The sequence below is a fragment of the Procambarus clarkii genome, chromosome 1, assembly GCF_040958095.1.
Source record: "Procambarus clarkii isolate CNS0578487 chromosome 1, FALCON_Pclarkii_2.0, whole genome shotgun sequence".
Lineage (NCBI taxonomy): Eukaryota > Metazoa > Arthropoda > Malacostraca > Decapoda > Cambaridae > Procambarus > Procambarus clarkii.
Genome location: NC_091150.1, coordinates 45,922,288 through 45,946,110, shown reverse-complemented (window position 1 = coordinate 45,946,110; position 23,823 = coordinate 45,922,288). Strand labels below are relative to the sequence as shown.

Sequence of the window (23,823 nt, the reverse complement as noted above, 5' to 3'; positions counted from 1 at the left end):
CCTATGTTCACACGCTAGGTCGGTGGTGCCATCTGTGGGGAAACTCCTGTGGTGACCTATGTTCACACGGGCAGACACGCTAGGTCGTTGGTGCCATCTGTGGGGAAACTCTCCTGTGGTGACCCATGTTAACACGGGCAGACACGCTAGGTCGGTGGTGCCATCTGTGGGGAAACTCTCCTGTGGTGACCCATGTTCACACGGGCAGACACGCTAGGTCGGTGGTGCCATCTGTGGGGAAACTCCTGTGGTGACCCAGGTTCACACGGACACACGCTAGGTCGTTGTGCCATCTGTGGGAAAACTGTGGTGACCCATGTTGGTAATGGAGTGTTACAGTGGTACATAATGGATTCAGGTACTGAACCCCCACAATTCATATAGCTCAGCATGTTGGGGTTCAGTCCCTGAGACCATTATGTGCCTCTGTAACACTGTAACAACAGTGATCGTGTCACCGTCACACGACAGACACATCACCCCCACAGTCAGCATCCGGACGATAGTATGACCCACCAGACCAATTGTGTGTGAACCAATGTTGCTGCTCCCAGTTACAAGAGGAAGAATCTCGACAGTTCCGACAATTATCATCTGTGACCAAAGCCAACAGGACGAACCACTCCACTAGGACCTATAAAGAAAAGATGTCTCAACTGATAAACACTCCAATTACCCAGACAAAAGCCCCACTGGCAGTATTAAAAGTGCAGCATGGTGATGGCATGTCCTCGTACGCCACAGTAGTGGACCTTGAAAAAGAATACCCCTAGCTCAAGATCAGAGCAAAGCCAAACCTCGCAGACGAATATATTCTGAGGCCCAAAGAATATATATAAGAGACAGCTGTAACGATTCTCAAGAATTACAGAAAATGCGACGAACTCAAGCCAGAGGACAAATATGGAAAAATCATTGTTCTCCGCTATCTTTTGCGCTAACTCATTTCGAAAAGCTGAATTATGTGGTGTCAGCAGAAAGATGCCAGGTAAAATACACGAATGCAGGAAACCGGACAAGTCCTCACAGTAAAAGGACGGATTCACGGATTCCAGAAAAACTTGATTATGGTCCTAAATAAACTATTTGTTATTTATTTATTTATTATATACATTTATATTTATTATATACATTTATATTTATTATATACATTTATATTTATTATATACATTTATATTTATTATATACATTTATATTTATTTATTTATTATATATTTATTATGTATTATATGTGCCTAATCCATACAATTTCACCGTTGTAATCACTGCCATCATTTTCATTTTATTATGCAGGAAGTACCGCACGTCTATGGGTCATCCAATAAGGTTAGCAGACTTCTAGATGTTACTATTGCTAGGCTTAGGCTCGGCTACAACTACCTCTGGGAATTTGTAACATCTGCTGATGTAGATTTGACTAAATGTAAACTCTGTCAGCAGAATTATTCGCATACTTTGCGTCATTATATAATGGAATGTGAAAAAATCGCGGAATTTAGAGATAACACCATCAATAGTGTCCAAGAAATGTGTAAGTACTTCATTCATAATGATGTGCTGCCCGAAATCTTAACGAAGTATCCAAAATTTCCTTACTGTAAGTAATGCATGCACATGACTGTAAAGCTGCCGCCCAGTTGGGTGGGTGTGGAGCACATGACTGTAAAGCTGCCGCCCAGTTGGGTGGGTGTGGAGCACATGACTGTAAAGCTGCCGCCCAGTTGGGTGGGTGTGGAGCACATGACTGTAAAGCTGCCGCCCAGTTGGGTGGGTGTGGAGCACATGACTGTAAAGCTGCCGCCCAGTTGGGTGGGTGTGCAGCAAGACTAGTAACTGTGTGACTCACTATAGATGTAAAGTGCCTTGTATAGTGACTTGTGAGCCTCTTGTTGAATCACTTGTGACACAAAAGATTATTCATGTGTGTATTTGTGTGGGTGATTAGATATGTATGTGTATGTATATATGTATACGTATATATATAGCGTCAAAAGATTGTTATTTGCTTAGCTAAACGAACTAGAGGGTTCAGTTCCTGAACTGATTATGTGCCTCTGTAATCCTTTACACCACCGCCCACGGGATTGGTATGGGGTGCATAATAAAGAAAGAAATTGAATTATATCTTGGCTGTTATGTTGAACGCAAATTTGAATACATTTAGAAATAATGTACCTAGAAATAACCCTCAAATTTTGCTACAATGTACCTGTTTATATTCCTCAATTTTTACTGTAATGTACCTACTAATTTTCTTCAAATTTTCTTACAATGTACCTGTTAATATTTTCAATTTTGCTATAAATTACCTACTTCAAGTTCAAGTATGTTTATTGAGACAAGAAAGAAATACATCTCAAAGGAATAGAGTAGCTTAGGCTATTTCTACCCCCCCCCTGTATTACCTACTTATTATGTGCCTCAGTAACACATTCCACTACCGCCCATAGGATACGTATGGGGTGCAAATAATTAACTAAACTAACTAACATCCTAGGATCTAAACAACAATCACATAAGCAGATAAAACTCTCCAAAGATGGTTACACACTTACAACAAACTTAGAAATTACAACCGAATTCAATAGCTTCTTTTCATCAATTGGTGCTGACCTTGCTAGAAAAATCCCAGAGATCCAGACACATGTTACTACATATCTCACCGGCAGCTATCCTAACTCTCTACTCCTTTTACCAGTCAGCCCGACAACCATCAAGGGCGCTGGTGGCTGAGTGGACAGTATGCTGGATACGTAGTCCTGTGGCCCGGGGTTCGATTTCCGGCGGAAACAGATGGGCAGAGTTTCTTTCACATTGATGCCCCTGTTACCTAGCAATAAATAGGTACCTTGGAGTTATACAGATGTTACGGGCTGCTTCCTGGGTGTGTGTGTGGAAAAAAGTTAGTAGTTAGTAACAGTTGATCGATTGACAATTGAGAAGCGGGCCGAAAGAGTAGAGCTCAACCCCTGCAAGCACAACTAGGTGAATACATATCCATAATTGAATCGCTTAAAACTAAAGCTGGGAACATTAATGAAATACCATCTATGATATATAAGAGTGCTGCCCCTGCTCTTGCTCTACTCATAGTTCTGCTATTCAACAAATCTCCAGTGTCAGACTTTTCCTGATTTCCTTATAAAAAGCAAGAGTGACGCTAACTCATAAAGGAGGCGAAACAGCTGACATAAATAATTACAGACAATATCAAATCTACTTATACTTTCAAAAATATTTGAAAGCATTATTTACAAACATCTCTATTCCTACGTAAAACTCAGAACATATTAAGTCCTTGCCAGTTTAACTTCCGATCCCAAAAAGAATACCAATGATGCCATTATTAGTCTTCTTAATATAATTTACACCGCCCTGGACAAAAATGAGTTCCCAGTTGGCCTCTTCGTTGAACTGAGAAAGGTCTTTGATTCTGTAAAGCATAACTACCTCTTACTTAAACTTTACCACTATGGTATCCGAGGCCTTGCTCTGAACTATATTCGTTCCTATCTCAGTGACAGACACCAATATGTAGCCATCAATAACATAACCTCCCCCACTCTACCATTAACAGCAGTACCACAGGGCAGCATCTTAGGACCTCTCCTATTTCTTATATACATCAATGATTTGCTGAATGATGAACTTATAGCTAGTTGTTTAGTCAAAGTTTATTTGTTTTTGTACTGAGGCTGGTATTTGCTGCCCTGATTTCATGTATGACTAACCATCCTGTGAGATGGGAATATTGAAAATTAGATTTTTTTTCAGGGATATTCCTGCGCGGGCCCTAAGCCTCTGGCTGGCCCACTAAGTATTGCTTGTTTCTGTTTTACTTGGGCGGAGTATGAGTATTTATGACTCGTATGGTCGCTTCAGTAAGATTTTTCCATATGTGTTTAACAACTTCTGCTCTGTTGAATGTAAGTTGAAATCTTAATGGGTTTGTAACTGTGCACTGTGTTAGATAATGTTCCAGTGGTCTGTCGGGCATTTCTCCAGTGCTGACATTTCCTCTCATCTTCCGGAACCTGTAAGCCTATTTCCCATGCACATGGGTATCATGGGTATCCAAGCCTGATGCGATGTAAGTGTACTTCTGTTGCTCTGCTGTTCCATTTCATCAAACTAAGTGTCTCGTAGTTGGTTGAATTCTTGTCCCAACCCGCAGATCCTGACGTTGCAACTGCTGTGTTGTGGTCACTGTACATCTTTTGCATTGCTCTGTTTCTAATTACTTTCTTAATCTGTGATAGACTCTGTGGTATGTAAATGTCTACATTTCTTCTCTTAGTTGCAAGTTTTGTAGCTTCGTCTGCAATGTCATTTCCTATTATTCCCACATGACTTGGCACCTAGTTGATAAGTACCCGACGGCCTTGTCGTTTGAGTGTTTGCATTAATGATATGGCATTTGTGATCAGATGTATGTTATCACATATGTGTTCTTGTTTCAATGGCGGTTCTCGAATCTGTATGTATGATAACATGTCGGTGTTCAGCAAGAGCATGTTCCAAAGCCTTTTGAATGGCTAGCATCTCTGTTTGTAAAGTCGAACACCCATTTAATTTGAGAGCCTCCAACTATTTACAAAGTTTCCTGCTTCAACTGCAGCTTCGGTTTCTTTTCCCTGCTGGTCTACTGATCCATCTGTGAAGTAAGTGAAGCTGTCGGATGCCATGTTTGCTCCTATATGCATCTGTGCAATGTTACGTAGTAGATGAGGATTTGTCTGATTCTTTTTTCCTTCAATAACCATAATCTTAAAATCTGCTGGAGGAGATTCCCAAGGGGCTTGCATAACAAAGTCTGCATGTATTTCGTTGACACCCTTCTCAGTGACTGTTTGTTATATCGAAAAAAGAATGTTTTGATGGTGTTTATCGCACAATGGGTCCACCTGTTGCTATTGGAGGCTCTTCTGTCCAGAGTTAGTGCTCCAGTGATTATATCTTTAAGTGAACTGATTCTTGGTCTAGTCAATATCTTGGTCAGCATGCATGCAGCAATCCCTTTTACTCTTATTTCAATCGACGTTAGCTTGGTTTCTAGTCTTAGGTTCAGTATTTTAGTCCATCTGGGAGTTCCTGTTATGATTCGCAATGCATCGTTTTGAATAACCTCAACGTTTGCCCACTGGCCAGGAGAAAGAGTGAGTAAGGCAGGTGCTGCATAATCAACTAGGGAACGAACGGTGTGTATGTAAAACATTCTTAAGACTTTGTGTCCCACTCTAACTAACTAGCTCCTAGACGGGGCCCTGTGATTGCTCTCATTATATTTAGTCGTGATTTTGCTTTCTCCTTTAGATATTGAATTTGCTTGTTGAATGTCATTTTAAAATCTATCCACACTCAGAGATATTGATATTGTGTAACCCACTGAAGGTTAATGTCTTGAATGCGTAAGTGCCTGTCTGGAGTGTTGCCGCCTAGTCTCATTGCCTTAGACTTCTGTGCAGATATTTTTAGCCCTAAAACGCTGCATTCAGATGTTACTTTATCTAATGCACCTTGTGCTTTATTTAGAAGTGAAGGACCTGTAATGACTAATGCTATATCATCAGCATAGCTTAGCAATTTAACCCCTTCTGTAAATGTCATGGTAACAAGGTTTTCCATAAGGATGTTAAAGAGACTAGGACTGAGGATTCCTCCTTGTGGAGTCCCATTCTCATGCAAGTGGTAGTCCGACACTTGTCCTTGCAACTTTACTCTGGCATACCTGTGACGTAGGTAATCTTGAATCCATGCTAGCATATTTCCCTTTACACCTTTTTTAACTTAGGTGTGTAAAATTGCTTGCGGGCTTGGAAGTTCGAATGCTTTTTCTAGATCAAGGAAGATCACTATAGCTGGACCTGAGTTAACTGTTCCTAGTAATGTTGCTATGCAGTTGGCAGTACCTACTCCTCTAGTGAAGCCAAATATGTGTTTATGCAGGTCTCCAGTCTTCCACAGTAGCCTAATTAAGACCATCCGTTCTGCTGTTTTACTAATGCATGATGTTAATGAAATGGGTCTGTAATTGCCAGGTTCTTTCGGCTTAGGAATCGGTATGATTGCTTTCTTCCAAGAGGTCGGTAGTTTGCCTTGCTACCAAGATGCATTGATAACGTCCAATATTCCTTGTTCTCCAGCAGGACCTGCGTGTGCGATCATTGAGTACGTAATGTTATCAGCACCTGGTGCAGTGTCCTTACCACCTTTTTTGGCTCTGATTAGTTCTTGTTTGGTGAAGGGACAGTCACATTCGTCATTTATAGCTATGCTCTCATGAATGACTGTCAACCTTTCTTGTTTTAATAGTTCTTGCTGCCTTTGGACCATTGCAGGAAGCTGATATGAAGCTGTTCTTTCTGCAAATTGGAGAGCAAGTCTCTCAGCCTCCTGCAATGGTTGAATACATGCCTGTGGTCGGGCTGGTCGACCTGATATAGTTTTAATCTGACCCCATATCTTGTCAAGACTACTAAGTTCATTTAAAGTCTGACACCACTCAAACCATCTTGCCTCCTTTACCTCTCTAGAAACTCGTCTTGCTTCAGATATCACCGCTCATAGCAGAGTTCTTCCTTCTGGTGTGGGGTTTCTCTTTAGATGTTTTCTGAAGATGTTGACTCTGTGGTTCTGTTCTTTAACTTCATTACTATAGAACCAATAGTTCTTTCGTTTTGTGTTTCCTGAGATAATGATTGTAATAGCTTTGTTTGCAGCAGCTGCAATGGCGTCTTGCAGATTGGTATCGTGTATGTTCAAATCCTCAGATGGCGTGTATGTTGCATACCATTTTTCAAGTTCCGCTTGGTATATATTCCAATTGGCCTTTCTTAAATTCCACCTAGGTTGTGCAGGTGGTGTGGGAGGTCGTTCTATGTTTAGTGTTGTGACAGTAGCATAGTGATCACTGGTGATCACCGAGTCTACTTCCCACTTCGCCTGATACTTGAGTGCTGTTGAGATTAATGTAAGATCAAGGGAACCTCCAAGAATGTGAGTGGGTTCCCCAGTGTTGAGAAGTGCAATCTCAGGTACTTCTCACAGAGCTGCAGCTAAATGGCGCCCATCTGCATTGGCTGGCCCAGTCGCACCTAACTCTTGATGACGAGCATTAAAATCCCCAGGAATAATTACATTTTCCTGCGTTGCCAAGGCAAGTACTGCCTCTGCTTCTAGTTTACGTCTAGGGGGCTTGTAGACGTTGTATATGAGGAGCTCAATATTAGCCATATTCACTGTTACTGTTAATACCTCTACTCCATCCCCACATGAAACTGGGTCTGTTTTCTTGCTGGGTATAGTGTTCCTGACAAGAGTCATTAACCCTCTTTGTCTCCCCCTGTTCATACGGTATAACATAGTGCTGATATCCAGCTAATCTGAAGGATTTCGTGGCTGGGAAAAAGAGTTTCTTCCAAAACGATTATATCTGCTTTCGTGCTGATTGCAGCCTCTTGAAGTGTGTGGTTTTTACCTCCAAGACCTTGTATGTTCCACTGCAGTATTCGTAATGGCCAGACTACGCTTTCGGTTGGTGTTGTCTGTTCTAGTAGAACTCCTCTTCGGGATCGACCTCTATATTCTCCACCTCGCAAGTCGTGTCGCTGCAAATCGGACTGCATTGATTGCTCGTGGTCATCCCCGACGTTGTTGGAATCTGTGCATAACTGAGGTCCATCGCTTTGTTGTTGGTATTGCTGCATGTCGGACTGCATTGATTGCTCGTGGCTGTTTCTTGTGTTGTTGGAACCTGTGCATCTCTGCTGTTCAATACGTCTTCGTTGGTGTTGTTGCATATCAGACTGCATTGGCTGTTGTTGTCTGTCTCTTGTGTTGTAAGATTCTGTTGATCTTGGGTGGTCACTGCTTCTTGCAGTTGCTGTTGTGAATGTTGATGTTCTGGTGTCTTGACTACCCGACTGTTGTTGGTAGTCTGTATGTCCATGTTGCGTTGTTTGTCCTCTTGTGCTCCGTCTTGTCTCAGACTGTCTATTTCTTGTGTAACTGTGGTCTGCTGCACGATCTTGTCCATTATCACACAAGTGATGTCTTGAGTCTGTTGATGTGAGGCGTTCTGCGTCATCTGTAGGCAATTGATAATGGTCTCTGCCATGATCTTCACGATGTTTTTCAGCTGGACCTCGGTGGTAAAACTGTATATGTGTTGTGTTGATTCCGAAAGTAATCGTTTTTTTGCTCTTTTGCATTTGCTGTATTTCTGCAGCACTTTTGTGTATTTTCTGATTTGAAATTAATAGATTCGGGAAATTTTGCTCTGTGAGAGTGGGTGTCTGTTGTGGCTGTGCACGAGTGTTCCAGACGTTGGTGTTGGTGTATGTGGTGCTGGTCTGTGTGTTTATCCTGGCCTGAGCTGTCTGCACTTTTTCTTTCCGTGCAGAGCAGGTTGTGCTCCAGGCATGATGTTTGCCTCCACAATTCGGACATTTGGCTGATGGTGTCCTCTTTAGGTCCATTACGTCTGCTGTCTTGCTGGTAGAAGCAAGTGGTGAAGCCTTGATAGCAGTTTTCTTCGGTGTCTGCTGCACATCGGTCCACCGTCCCTCCTCGTCTGAAAGCTGCCTCCATTTTCTCTTTCTCTTAGCCGTCCCCATGACTCTCTCCACGTAGTGAGGACCGAATCACTGCCCTACCTAATGCCTGAGACACTCCTAGGCCTGGAGAAATTCATTCCCCTCCAACGGAGGTCGTAGAATGATTCCCCCAGGTGGAATCGGGGATACCTAACACCTAAATGAGCTGTTTGGTCTACCTTTCCCTGTCAGGCTCAGTACACCTTCTAAGGTGCCCCCTTAATCGGAATTGTTTCCTTCAAAACAAGATATTGTCTGGGTCTTGGAGTACTGATGTATTCTTCCTCACAAAACCGCGATGAATTGAACTGATGAGTGCTCAGAATCGTGAGATTTTCCGGGAACAAATCCTTGTGCGGCCAGCTAGCAATGGCGCCGGCAGCGAGTCAGGAAATATTAGATGAACTTATAGGTAGCTTTTGATCTACAGTGTCATCTTTCATATAGAATAGGGTAGCAGCCCATTGCTGCGTATACCTAACGTTGTTAATAAAAAAGATTTGCTAAATGTTTATAAAATTCTAAAACCTATACTATTTGCTGACGATCTATTCATCTATTCTGACCCCAACCCACACATACTAAATAATATTGTCAATAATGAATTAAAAAAAGTTCACTCATAGATGTCAATTAACAAACTCACACTAAACATAGAAAAGACACTACATTTTATTTTGTAGTAAATCATCAAATCAAATTCAGAATTATACAAGAGACAACTTCAGCACCCATATACAACACAGCCAAAAAAGTTTAAAAAACGGCCGGTATACTTTCTAAAATCAGATATTATGTTCCCCACTCTGTTCTCCTCTCATTATGCTACGCGCTAATGTATCCCTATCTTACTATACGGTATCTGTGCATGGGGTTCAACCACTGCAATTTACCTCGATCCCATCATCACTCAGCAAAAATCTGCTATCAGAACTATATCAATTTATGTCTTTAGTCAACACACAGCCCCTCTGTTTAAGTCCCTTAACATGCTAAATATACACTCATTGCACACATTCTCATGTGATATTCACATGTACAATTGTACATGTATTAGCTTGTTCCTAAACGCTAATATTGATCTGAAACATATCCTTGATAGGTGTAATAGAACCCATAAGCACCACACCAGAAATAAATATCTCTTTGAAATCCCAATCCCATAATCAAACTAAGTCAGTGCAAACACTCCATGCAAATAAAAGGACTCAGTCTTTGGAACTCATTCGCTGACGAATTAAAAAAAAAATCAACCTATTCAAAAGTAAAACCCAAAAGTACCTAATTTCATCCTCATAGTTTCCTACTTTGTGCTTCAAACAAACAGCATTGTTTAAAATAGCAGACATGGGTTGACATTTAGTGGTAAGGTAGGTTACAGGGAGTTAATTAGGTAGTACTTAGTTTTTGGGAGAGGTACAGTCTTTAACATGATTGGGAAGGCCATTCCACATTCTGGGTCCCTTGATTTGAAGAGCATTTCTAGTTTAAGTCGTACTCATGGAATATCAAATAGGTATTTGTTTCTGGTGTGGTGCTCATGGGTTCTGTTACAACCTTCTAGGAAGCTTTTAAGGTCAGGATTAACATTATAGTTCAGCGTTTTATATATATATATATAATACACATGAGAGGATGTGCAGTGACTTAATGTCTAACATATTCAGAGATTTGAGTAGGGGTACCGAGTGATGTCTGGGGCCAGAGTTAGATATTGTTCTAATAACAGCTTTGTGTTGAGTAATTAGAGGACGTAAATGATTTTAGGTAGTAGAACCCCCAAGCACAAATATACAAGAAGGTTTGTGAGAGTATATAACTTTGGCGTTCTTACATTCTTGCAAAGACACTAACACGTATAGCGTTTCGGGCAGGTCCTTAATCTAACATTAAGGTAAGTTTATTAGTTAGTTTAGTTCATTTATTATTAACAGGTACATTGTAACAAAATTTGAGTTCAACATTATAACTACAACATGGATATTACAATATGGAAATTGATGGAAATTATTACACTGGTGAGTTCGTGACATATGGTCTGAAAGCTTCATATAGAATAAGGTATAACAGCACACTGCTGTAAATACAAATGCTTGTTATATAAGAAAAATATTATTTTGATAATAAATGTTTGTTACTATCAATATTCATGAATATTTATTTACTTGGTTGTCACTGGCAACGCCTACATTTGTCTTGCTACAAAATGTTTTTCAAGTTTTCAGGTAAATATTATTATTATTGCAAATGTTAGTTTCAAAATTAATAATATATATATTTATTAAGTCAGAATTTAATAGATTATGTAACTATCGTAATATTTTATTGCATAAGGTGAGATGGTAAGTGTGGATGGTGGTGCGGGTCGTGGGGGCAGGTTGGCACGTCTAGAGGCTGCTGATCGCGACGCCGGATTCAGGGTGCGAGCATTACACGGATTTTTAGTGATATATAAGTGATGTACAAGTTTTAGTGAGTGATGAGGACCAAGGCGAGGTCTGCTAGGTCACAATGGGCACTTAAGGGAGTAGGGAAGTGAGGCAGGTGGGGAGATGAGGTTGAGTAGCCGGGGGAGGCCGGTGTGGCTATGCAATCCAGTGTTGGATCAGCTGATACCCAGGTGCCTGTGTGTGTGTTTGGGGGGCAGACGGGCGGGGGCGGGGTAGGGCTATATTCCACTCTGGTCTTAAGATTCCTGGCATAAGGTTAAGGGTTGATGGCTTGAATGAGTAATTTTGAGTGTCATTGGTAGCAGTTCAATATTCATACATTTATGGTAAGATTGTTCCTGCCAGGTCTCTGGTCAAGTCGCTCCTCAAATTTCCCCCGCCTGAAATGAGCATGCTAATCTATCCCTTAATAAACCTAATATAACTTATCATGTCCAGGAAATGTTGAGAAGTTCGGCTGGCTATTTGTGTAAGCAGCAACTTGTTCTGATATCATTGTTGGTTTTCCACTGTCTGGGAGGAACCAGTTGGGCTTATCTAGGTCCCCATAATCAACTGTACACGAGTGTGTACAACAGTGGGAAACGTTAATTGTTAGGAAATAGTTGTTCTTGTATTGGGGGACGGTGGGAAACATAAGTTATATTGATTTTTCTGCTGCTCGTCCATTTATATAGATCTGACGTGGAAGGTCCTCGATGACCTTCATAAGTGACCATTTTCTAACCCTTGTAACTTTTGTCCTTCATGTTTAGCAGTAAGGCCATCCTTACAGCTAAACATGAGTTGGAAACATCTTCACCATTATTGTTGACACCCCTCTCCCTCGGAGCTGGAAGGAAATCTGCTAGATTGTGGGTAAACTTGTTAGTCATATTGTCTTGCGTTCATATGTGGTTCTCTTGGCAGATCCGGTGTTGATTGCGAGTGAACTGGGTTCGCTCTTTTCAGCTGTTAACTCCGCCTCGTCTTCCTCCTTCATTCCTCAAGAGTAAGCTCCTTTTTGAATCTCATCCCATGATTTCACACTTGCAATGATTTCGGGGAGCAACATCCCTGTGGCTCGGTCCTTGACCAGACCACCTTGTAGCTGGACCGGTCAACCAGGCTGTTGGACGTGGCTGCTCGCAGCCTGACATGAGTCACAGTCTGGTTGATCAGATATCCTTTGGAGGTGCTTATCCAGTTCTTTTGAACACTGTGAGGGGTCGGCCAGTTATGCCCCTTATGTGTAATGGAAGCGTGTTGAACAGTCTCGGGCCTCTGATGTTGATAGTTCTCTCTTGAGTACCTGTTGCACCTCTGCTCTTCAACGGGGGTATTCTGCACATCCTACCATGTCTTCTGGTCTCATGTGATGTTATTTCTGTGTGCAGGTTTGGGACCAGCCCCTCAATTATTTTCCACGTATAGATTATTATATATCTCTCCCGCCTGCGCTCAAGGGAATACAGATTTAGGCTCTTTAGTTGGTCCCAGTAGTTTAGATGTTTTACTGAGGGGATTCTAGCAGTAAAGGATCTCTGCACGCTCTCCAGGTCAGCAATTTCTCCAGCTTTGAAAGGGGCTGTCATTGTGCAGCAGTTTTTCACTCCAGAGAGCACAAGCTTTTTGAAAAGTATCATCATTGGTACAGCATCTCTAGTGTGAAAAGTTCTTGTTATCTAACCTGACATTTTTCTTGCAGTTGTGATGGCTACTTTATTGTGTTCTTTAAAGGTAATGGTACTGGAAGTTTGCTTCGAGCAGGCTCAGCCACAGGTCCAACGAGATCTTGGTAGCATCAAATGGCTCCATTGAGATGAGTTCTGAGGTAGCCATGGCCACGATGGGTTACACAACTTGACTGTTGTCTTAAATTCCTCCACATGTCCACATGACATACTCTGCTCTCTCCTGATCCTCCACCTCATCTTGTACCCTAAGGCTCTCTGCCTTAGGTGTTAATAATCCTCGTCACCACTGTTATAATTTGGCATGAAGAGAAGCCAACGTGTGCTCCACATGGCATTTATTTCAACGACAATAAACAGTGACATCACCAGGTATTGGTGCCATGAATGTAAATGAGCATCAGATCTTAATGTTACAAACCTAATCTTAAGAGACCTTAATCGTACACATACCTTAATCCTAACACTTCCCCAAAGGTGTTTTGTCCCATTGCCCTGACAAGTTGTCTGCAAATTTGTTAATGTATAGTTGCCCTGCCTATTCCTCTGCCCTTTGCTCAACCTTTCAATGTTGTGATGCTCTGCACCATACTGGGTTATGCGTCAGCTCTGTGCACGTTTATACCCAGTGCTTGTGCTGAAACTGGTCCTGTCTACAGGATCATTGTGATCATTTCTGCCTTTGCTACATTGCTAGGTCCCTGCAATATTCTCACTCGCTTATGCCACACTTTACCTGTTATCCATCACGAGGGCCCTGTTCCCTCTTACCACTTTCCATTTCCTGTAAAAGATTATTCATTTGCACAGTTCCTCCTCAGCTCACATTTGCAATATATATCTGCATCTTGTTCTAATAGTTCCCGAGGCGGGTCCCCACTTGCAAAGCTTTGCAAAGCCTTTACCCACATAGTGAGATTTATACCCCTCTTACTGTTATGAAATGCCTTTTCCTTGAACACTTTTTACATCATCAATGTTCCTTTGTCATTGAAATTGAAATAAGCTTAGAGGTAAAATACACAGAGGTATTAGGTAGCTCAAGCTATTCTCACCCCGTTTCCTGTCATTGTGGTTGATTCTTGCAGTGCCCTCATGGTTCTGGTGTCATTTAACCCTTTGCATTCCGTGGTGGTTGAAGTCCAATACTGGCTGTTTCTTTAGCAGATTTAAGACAATTGAATTTGTCTGGGTTCCTAGCCATTTTGGTGTTACCTTAAATGAACGTGCAGCTTATACATTTTAGTCATTCATTCCACAATCTATGACTGTAGGTTACCTATAATACCAGGGTTACAGTATTGGTCTGGTATTATGGGTAACAAACTGCACACTTAAAAATGATGGGGTTGCTTGTCTCAATAGACTGGTGAATCTGATACCTTTGGTATCACTCGCCTAAGGTTTTTTTGTTTTTTGTATTGACATTTTGAGTGATATTTAGCCCCTTATGAATATCCAATGAAGTACAGTGCTACATAGTCTTTCCAGCTTGGTGCCTTCTTTTGATAATTACAGTACTGTGCTTTGAATCCACATTGCAAACTTTGACTTCATTCCAGCAACAAAATCTGAAAGGACCTGTAGGAGGCAGTGGGTGGTCCAAAGTTTTATTTGATGTTAGCACTTTGTATACATTTAAATGTAAGACCAGTAACAATCTTGAGGCTTTTTTCCTCAGCACTTCCATTGGGTGAATAACTTGCCGAGCTGGTGCCGATTTTATTATTTATTAATTTTTTCTTGTATAATTTTTTTATATAATAAGTTCAAGATATTTTATAGGAATACAATTTCTTTTGATGGGGTTGCAGTACTTCTTTGTCAGGTTAAAGTTTGCAGGAAGAGCTCCATAAGTAGCATGATAATATTAAGTGAGCTACTCATTTCGGTAAAGCAGTATTGTAAGTAATTTATCATTCAACAGATGGCAGTGAACCCAATATTCCGCCGGGCAATGGCCCTAACCCTTCAGCAGGTTATCCGTCAACACTCATCTGCATCCACACTATCAAAAATTGGTAATCGTGAAGTTGTTGGATATGGTTTCAATGGTACACCTGTATATGTTGATCGTGTTGATTTCCCCATGCCAGCCATCCGCTACAAGGAAAACACCCCAGATGTCCAGGTTAGTGAAATTGTATATTTACTATTCTGAATGCATAGTATTGTCTTAGGAGGAGCAGTCTCAAATTATTGCCGAGCTATTTTACTATAAATTTTAATAACATGATAAAATAAAATACACAACCAATGGTAATTAATTGCCTTATAGATATTCAAATCTTTAGCTGTGTAGTGTACAGTGTAACCTTGAAAAGACAGCCTCCTCCACCATCACACTCCCTGCTTTCAACCCCCTTCTTTTGCTTCTCACCACCTCATGTAAACATGTGAAAAAATTAAACCAAATACTCTTTCACATTGCAAAATCCAGAAATGTCATCTTCAGTATTTACAGCGAGTTAAATTCTATTTATTTGTTCATGAACATGATACACTGTACATTTATTATTCAGATTAAGATGCCAGATGTTGTCACATTAAGACAAAATTTGAAAATACTGTACAGTGGAACCTCTGTATTCGGACCACTCCCAGTTCATACTTTTCTGCACATCGGACACTTCGGTATTTGTCCCTTTGCTCGGTACTCAAACAAATGTATGTCCCTGACTCATCAGTTTTGCTATAGCAGTCATTCAGTACACAACCCACAACACTTTTCACTATGATATTATGAATATTTTTTGTATTCTTGATTTTTTATACTCTTCCTCTGCCTCACCACCACCTACATATGCCATCAACTCTCCTAGTGCAGGTAAAATGCATACTTATCATTTACTTGCCTTAGCCACTTGACTGCGCCAACCGAGTATTCTCGGTCAGTGGGAAACTGCGCCAACCGAGAAAACTTTATTTTTTTCGTACCCATTCTAAATGTGTACGCGATTGGTTTTGTACGAAATGAACTCCTAGGTCCTCCAGTGAGAGGCAGCCATCTTGGAAAAAATTCCCAGAATGCCCTTGGGCTGCTGGCTGGGTTGGTACTAAGTGATCAACTATGGGTGGCGTTCACGCCTCTGGTTCCCAAACACCTGTCTGACGTGGTGTTGAAAGATAACGCTCTGTCACTGAAATTCAAACTTTGTTTGAAGAACATAAGGGTCATAATATTGGTGAAGCTAGGCGCAATAAGGACCTAACACAAAGGTCGGATGCAAGTGATACAGCACCTATGAGGACGATACAGAAAGCGTATCCAGTTGTAGCTCTCGAGTGCCACCCTTGCCCACCTATGCTATGCTATCTCCAATTTATTTAGATGATACATAGATGAATCGTTTTCTGCATTCAGTGATGATGCATCTGATACCAGTAGCATAGATGAACAGTGTTAGCGGCTTCCATGGTGGTGTTTTCCATAGATATTTTCAAGAATAGCTGAATCTCTTCTTGACTGACGGATACTCTGAGGCTGGCTGAATCTCTTCCTGTGTGGGACCTTACAAAGCGATCTTTTCACGACTACTTACAAATTGATCTTTTCCTGTAATCTTTTCAAGACTACTTTACGTTTTACAAGCTTGGCTACATACCACCTACAGGTACTAATGCCAAGGGTGCATGTGAGTACGTTATTTGCAAGCACACAGGACAAAACAAGAAGCAAAAATCTATCTCTACCTGGTGCAACGAGAGTGAAGTCGCGCTGTGTACCATGGACTACTTCGTTGATTATTACTCACTTCCGAAGTACTGAGTGTGTATTACAATGTCACTGTGTAAATAGTGTGTGAAACTGTACATATTGTAATTTTGGTGAATGCATACAAGTAATGCGACAATAATGCGATGCCTATGGTCCTGGGTTCGATCCCAGGCACCGGCGAGAAACAGTGGGCAGAGTTTCTTTCACCCTATGCCCCTGTTACCTAGCAGTAAAATAGGTACCTGGGTGTTAGTCAGCTGTCACGGGCTGCTTTCTGGGGGTGGAGGCCTGGTCGAGGACCGGGCCGCGGGGACACTAAAAAGCCCCGAAATCATCTCCAGATAATCTCTAGATAAACATTGTGGACACATTACTGACACGTGTATCACAGTTTCATGAAACATTATGAATGTTTTACTATATATATATATTGTAAAGGACACAAATATGCATCATATACGATAAAAAATAAATAAAACTGCATTGGAAATACATAGAACAAATAGTTGAAAATATATTTGTGACAACACCCGGTGCCTGAATGGTCTGCATGACCATGTCTGGGCGTGTCATGCACAGGCGACCAGCCTCTGATGACGTCACAGCACACCTTGTCCATGTCCCCACAGCCAAAGTAAGTGGAATTGGGTATTTAGTTTTACATAGACATGTTCAAGGAAGGGAATTTATCATTTTACGAAGAAAAATAATTTTTTGGGAACACTTTATTTCATGCGCACAGGGAATTTCACAATAAACTCTGCGCAGCACCGTTGTTAAGTATTGCATTAATATATTTATTTTTGTGGTCTGGAATGGATTAATACAATTTACAATTATTCCTTATGGGGAAAAAATTGTTCAGTTCAAATTTTTCATCATTTGTCCCACCTTCAGGAAACAATTAAATTTAAATACCGAGTTTCTAGTGTATTTTCAATGAGGGCATATGCCCAAGGGCTGGGGCTACTTAGTTTGGAGATAACAAAAATTAGGAAAGGTGAAGGTGTTGCTGTATTAGTGTAAGAAAACCTGAAGGTAAGAGTTAACACTTTCGCGAAACAGCGTTTAAAATAAAAACTTTCCCCAACTGAAATGAGCATTTCGGCGATCGAGCGGCAACATTTAAGTGTATACTCTTTTGACTGTCCTGACGTTAATTTTCGATGTACGTATTTCATTTTTGTACCGGTGTTCGCAATAGAATGTTCTAGAAGAACATAAGTATAAAATGTCACCAAAACATAAGTTAGATCAGCACCAAATAAAAAACTACGTCGTTCACTAGCCGTGAGCGCCAGACAGCAACGAAATGTTTCTACTATCTTCAGGGTTGTCAACTCCACACTTGTCCTACAGGGTTAATTTTGGTATCACTGAAATCGCAATAAAATTCTCTACACGGACGAATGCATATAAATATAGAATCAATGTCGCAACCGACCCACAAGAGTGTGGGAAGTGGCCGAAGTGTTACCCGCGGCGGCATATCGGCGAAACCGCATTGAAAAGTGTGTTCAATTCACTGTTGACATTATTTTTCGATGTACGTATTTCATTTTTGTACCAATGTGTTTGCAATAGAATGTTCTAGAAGAACACAAGTATAAAAGTCACATAAGGATGCGTTCGACCGGCAATAAATATAAAAACTACGTCGATCATACTCGTCGTGTCAATAATACAATTGTTTTACCACGATGATTCACTGCCATGCTGTTCTCCCAAATAAGCTCTTCGGCTATTAGAGAAAACGTAAATTTCATGGCGAACATTTCTAAACTATCCCCAAGTAGATCGGATCGAAATAGGAATTTATACAAATATTTATTCTCGTGACACCCGCCAGTGTCACCCTTGCGGAACCCGCACAAAACTTAGTAACGCGCTCATGCGCCACTGAGTGGCGAAAGTGTTAATAATTAACAACCTATGAGAAGTTGACATAATGACTGCAGATTTGGAATAAGCTAATAATCATAAATGCTTATACCCCACCAGCAACACATGGGCAGAGGAGCAGCTAGATGACAAATGAGGGCCTCATGATGGTCATGAAAGAGATTATAGTAAGAGCAGATTATAAATCATGGTTATTGGTACTTGTGACTTCGACTTGAAAACAAGACCGAGAAGCCTACGAAGCAAGACTGAAGAACATTTGGACAAGCAGAATTGTGAGCCTCATCCTGGAGACATTAATGTAGAAGATAACCTCAATGTATCAACACATTAAGCAGGCCATGAAAATGAGGGAAGGAGATTAAATCCAGTCAGTGCTGGATTTAATATTCACCGGGAAAGGAGATATGACAGTACATTCCTCCCTTAGGAATGAGCAACCTTGTCCTCTTGGAAATTAAATATGCAATGTGATATAATCTAAAAGAGAATGGGGAATTGAGACAGTTGATAAATTTGATTTCAAGAGATGAAATCATGGGAAACTTTGCAAATTGTTTAATGAATTTGATTGGAAAGACTTGGTTGCTAGACAAGGAAGTAAATGAGTATGTATGCTAAAGGAAGTAAAGGAAGTACAGGGGTATGCCAAATTCTGTGAAATATACAATGAATGCTCAAAATTTTTTATACCAAAAAATATTCAGAACCGGAAAACAGGACTGGTTCAACAGTAACTGATAGGGTGCCAGAGAAGAAATGACAAGAAAATGGTTACAATATAGGAAGAGGCCAAACTCTCAAGCATACTGTACCAGCATTAAAAACAAGCAAGAAACAAATACACAGGAGTGAGGAGAGGCAGAAAAGAAATTTGAGAAAAGGGTAGCAGGCAAATGTAAAATGGATAAAGGCCTTTTCTATAAATCATTAAAATCAAGTTGCATGTAAAAGATAAATTCTGGTGATTGAGAGTGGGTGAACAGATTCAGGGAATGTGAAAGAAGTGTGTGAAACTAGATGAACAGTTCTAAACTGTTTGTGCAAAATGAGGTCTTCAGAGAACCAAACACAATGCCAATTTTTGAGGACACCATAGAGTACATAGAGGTGCCTCGAGAGGAAGTGGACAAATTATTCGTGAAGCTATGAAGAAATAAAGCAGTTGAACCAGATGGAGTTTCACTTTGAGTTCAGAGGGAATGTGCAACTGAGTTAGGCATTCCAATTCAATTGATATTCAAGACTTCTTGTGTACAGGAATCTTAGCACATGTATGGAAAAAGGCAAACTGTTCCAATCTACAAAAATGAATGTTCGAAATTATAGACCAGTATCATTAACTAGCATGCAAGTCAAAACACTAGAAAAGAGTTAAAACCAAATGGATAGAATACCTGGAGAGACGAAGTAATAATAAAACGGTATAGTTTTTGAACAGAAAGTGCCTGTATAACAAATCTACCTAGTTTTATGATAGCCACAGAAATTCTACAGGATAGGGTTGGGTTGACTGCTTACATGGATGTAAAAATGGCTTTTGACAGAATCCCACACTTCAGAATCCCACAGAATTGTACTTCTGCAGTTTTCTCTTTTCTGTCGTTTTCTATCATAGAGATCATAGATTTTGGCATACCAAACTTGGTAGCACACGTAGACACATGGGCACTTTCATATACTGTATTGCCAAGTTCTCTTATTGTGTCTTGGGATTCTAACCAGTTTTCTTTGTTTGGCTTGTATCACTAACTTCCTTAGGTGCCATGATGAATTATTTCTGCTAAAAATATAAAAATTGAAAACACAAAGTTTACTGTAAAGTTTATTGAGGTTGTGCACTGAACGACAGCTACTGGAGACTGACTCATTTGTTACACATGTGTACATACATACCAGTGCTGAGCAAACAGTCGACTGACGAGCATTTTTTTTTTTCCTTCGAAAAAGGTGCTTGAATACTGAATTCAAATTCATAGCCATTCAAGTGCCGAGGTTTGTTTGTATTTTGGTTAACCACTGAACATTTGTTTTATCTGTGTATGTAATACTGTGTATTAATTCTTGTCAATTTCTTGTTTCAAGAAATGCATACTGTACTTTCAGGCTTTGCGTGAAAAGGAGAAAGGTGACTGGCACAAACTGACCTTGGAAGAGAAGAAAGCATTGTACCGTGCTTCTTTCTGTCAAACCTTTGCAGAAATGAAGGCACCTACAGGAGAGTGGAAATCAGTGCTGGGGATATCATTAATGCTTTGCTCAGTAGCTATTTGGGTTTACATGTGGATGAAAGTATATGGTAAGAAAGGTCTTGCTTATATTTACCATAGAACACTTAGTATGTTTAATGAAGAAAGGTGACATGAAAGATGGTGTATATATATATAATTAGTTATGCCATGTAGATATATCAATATCCTGTTCGCTTGTTTTCATGAATAATGGAGAACCAGCATCGCCACTTAAAACAGTTATGCTGCTCCCTTGTCCTGAAACTGAGCAACTGCTACCATCTTCACAAAATTATTGCATCAGTCAGTGTTGTAATGATAGTAAATTTAAATTAAATTGTTCTGCTTCCATTTTGCCAATGGATCAAGTAGTGACTTAATTCAAATACTCCTGACTACCCATATGCACGTTTAAGTAGGTAAGACTAAAATGTTTTAATTTTTTTTTACCAATCCACACTAGAAAATGAAGGGACGACGACGTTTCGGTCCATCCTGGACCATTCTCGACTTGAGAATGGTCCAGGACAGACCGAAATGTCGTCGTCCCATCATTTTCTAGTGTGTGGCTTGGTCAACATACTTCAGCCACATTATAGTGACTCATCGCCTGCACCAAAATGTTTTATTTAAATGATTTGTGTAGATGGCTCATGTTAATGGATGCTACTTGTGTGTAATCTACAGACGGTAAATGCACATCTGAATTTTGTAACGGTAAGTTTTCAGTTATTTTCTCTTCTGGTTTATTTAGTACTTTGGCAGTGGATGTTCTCAGTTCATTAATTTTGAAATTCCTAATTGAGGATATTGACATTTGTGCTGTGCATACTGTCACCAAGGCAAGTGTTAAATCATATAAGCTGCTCTATTAACCTCTTATCACACTTGATCTTATTATTCATGGCTGTAATTTTATCCTCGTCCCCTTCTTTTCCTTGGGTTTACAGGCTTTGATTAAAGTATTTACCTTGAGTTGATTTTGAAGTTTTTCTCTCGGGTCGGGCTTGTTTGGTGGTTATTCCATAAAGTTGTTGTTTGCAGTGGTCTGCAGGCCCACATAACTGCTACACCCTGGATGATCCGGCACGTCGTGTAGAAATTTGTCCAATTGCCTCTTAAGAATCTGTACTTTTTCAGTTGATATACAGCTTGGTTAAAGGAAGGGAAGGGGTAATCAGGAGAAAGTGCCAATCCATTACGATAATATAGCACTTGGAAGGGAACAGGATAAGGATTTTGGATGGGACGTGAGGAAGGAATGGTGCCCGACCACTTGGATCTTCTTGATTTCAGGGTTTAGCGTCCCTGCGGCCCGGTCCTCGACCAGGCCTCCTTTTTGTTACACATCCCCCAGGAAGCAGCCTGTAGCAGCTGTCTAACTCCCTTTTACTAAGTTACTGCTAGGTAACAGGAGCATCAGGGTGAAAGAAACATTTTGCTCATTTGTCTCCGTCTCCACCGGGGATTGAACCCGAAACCTCAGGACTACAAATCCGAAGTGCTGTCCACCCAGCTGTCAGGCGTCAGGGTGATCAGGGATTGAACGCCGACTTGCATGAAGCGAGACTGTCCATCCCTATTGGTGTGAAGGGTCAATAAGGGGGGGGGGTAGCACTAACAAGCGAGAGCACTGGTTGTATGAAGTGTTGTTTGTTTTGTTTGGCAGTTTTGCTCTTTCTGGACATAGGTCATAGTTTTTACCAAACTGATTTTTGTTTTGCCTATTTATCTGGATGCCTTCCCCGATCGATGGCAAGTATGACATTTAAATGTAGTGCTCATAGGCCTTTGCTCCCTGCACCCCTCTGAGTGGGCCAGGTTCTGGCTTGTGGTCCATGGTAGGCAAAGGACTCTTGTGACTCATGACTCCAAACCATTATATCACTATCAGTTCGGGTAGCCTCAGGGAGCCTCAGGGAACCCAGAAAATGGTGTTTCATTACATTCAACACTGGTTTTTTCAGTGTACAAGTACTCGCATGTATTTTGTCCACTAATCTTGACGAGTTCCAGCCCTCCAAAAAATACTCAAGATTGGCTGAAAATTTTAATTAAATGTCCTGTGTCTAGTATCATCGTTTGCAAAGGAAGCTAAAGCTTCTGATTTGACCAGATTTTCAAGAGTTTAAATTCAGGAGTACATACTAGAGATTTGGGCATTACCTCTGGATGTTATATTTGTAATATTTAGTTAGTAATATTTGCCCAGCCTTCTGATTCACATAATCAAATAATCTTTACTAATTTGTATTTTATTTTTTGTAATCAAATAATCCTTACTAATTTGTATTTTATTTTGTTAGATTTAATTTCAACTCAATTTACCTAATAAAAATTATTTTTGTGATTTTACTTTCAGTATACTCTCCGCTTCCTGATTCTATGAAACCTGAAAACCAGGAAGCCCAACTAAAGAGGATGATTGGCTTGCGTGCAAATCCAGTTCAGGGCATTTCATCACACTGGGACTACGAAAAGGGTGATTGGAAGTAAATGTCAACTGAAGATAATTAGCACCGATTAATAATTAAAAAGACTTCATTTGCCCTGAGTTGAGCAGATGACCATCATAATACCTTGCAGTACCTGGTTGATTACAAAAGTTAGCTTAATTATCTTAACCATCAAAGATTTATTATTCTTGATCAAAGTACATAATGTAACATCTCATTTCATCTCTTGCATTGATATCACAGCTTCCCGTTTGGTGCTGCTTCATATTTGACGCACTAGATGTTTTGCTGTCGTCCCCCATTTGATCCTCATTTCATTTCCCTTATTGTCCATTTTTGGCACACGTCAATAAACTTGCATGGTCAGGAGGAACGTACAGGGATTGTGTTAAGACATTAAACTTGGTGCATCATTTAGTTGTAAATATATATTGTAGAAATGTGACTTGTCAATGGCCAACCAGTCAGGGAGAATTAATTTCTTAACTGTAAATAAGATATTTATGTCACTGTCAACTGTGCAAGTAAATGGTGACCTTTTGCATGAAGTTTATTTTCCTTCAAGTATACTTGATTAAATGATCATACTGTATTTAGCATCATTTGAATATTCCACAACACACAGTGCTATAGTCTTCCCGGCTTATTGACTTCTTTTGATAATTACTAGTATTTCATTAAATTATTAGCCATGCAGGTTTTTCCTATGATAACATTGGAAAGGTTGTCAGATTTTAATCAAATATTTGCAGTCTTTCTTGGAACATGTATCAAGCATAGAAGTCCATTATTTTATTAA

General features: G+C 40.3%; 1 protein-coding gene across 2 annotated transcripts; it reads left to right on the top strand.

Annotated features, from left to right (window-relative positions):
* The first annotated feature begins 10,876 nt into the window (after positions 1 to 10,876).
* LOC123774563 (cytochrome c oxidase subunit 4 isoform 1, mitochondrial) lies at positions 10,877 to 23,565 on the top strand. 2 transcript variants are annotated; one of them, XM_045768967.2, is made up of 4 exons: positions 10,877 to 11,014; positions 14,645 to 14,848; positions 20,444 to 20,636; positions 22,931 to 23,565. In XM_045768967.2, the coding sequence occupies exons 1-4, from the start codon at positions 10,934 to 10,936 to the stop codon at positions 23,062 to 23,064; spliced, it is 612 nt and encodes a 203-aa protein (XP_045624923.2). In that variant the 5' UTR covers positions 10,877 to 10,933; the 3' UTR covers positions 23,065 to 23,565. The 2 variants fall into 2 exon arrangements, with proteins under 2 accessions (XP_045624923.2, XP_069161872.1); XM_069305771.1 differs by lacking the exon at positions 10,877 to 11,014 and adding an exon at positions 11,167 to 11,214.
* Positions 23,566 to 23,823: the final 258 nt, after the last annotated feature.

Bases quoted from the DNA above. Each gene is read 5' to 3' on its own strand.
- LOC123774563 (XM_045768967.2), top strand. From the start codon at position 10,934: ATGGTAAGTGTGGATGGTGGTGCGGGTCGTGGGGGCAGGTTGGCACGT. The intron at 11,015-14,644 runs GTGCGAGCATTA...ATCATTCAACAG, and splicing joins ATCGCGACGCCGGATTCAGG to ATGGCAGTGAACCCAATATT. The intron at 20,637-22,930 runs GTAAGAAAGGTC...TTTTACTTTCAG, and splicing joins CATGTGGATGAAAGTATATG to TATACTCTCCGCTTCCTGAT.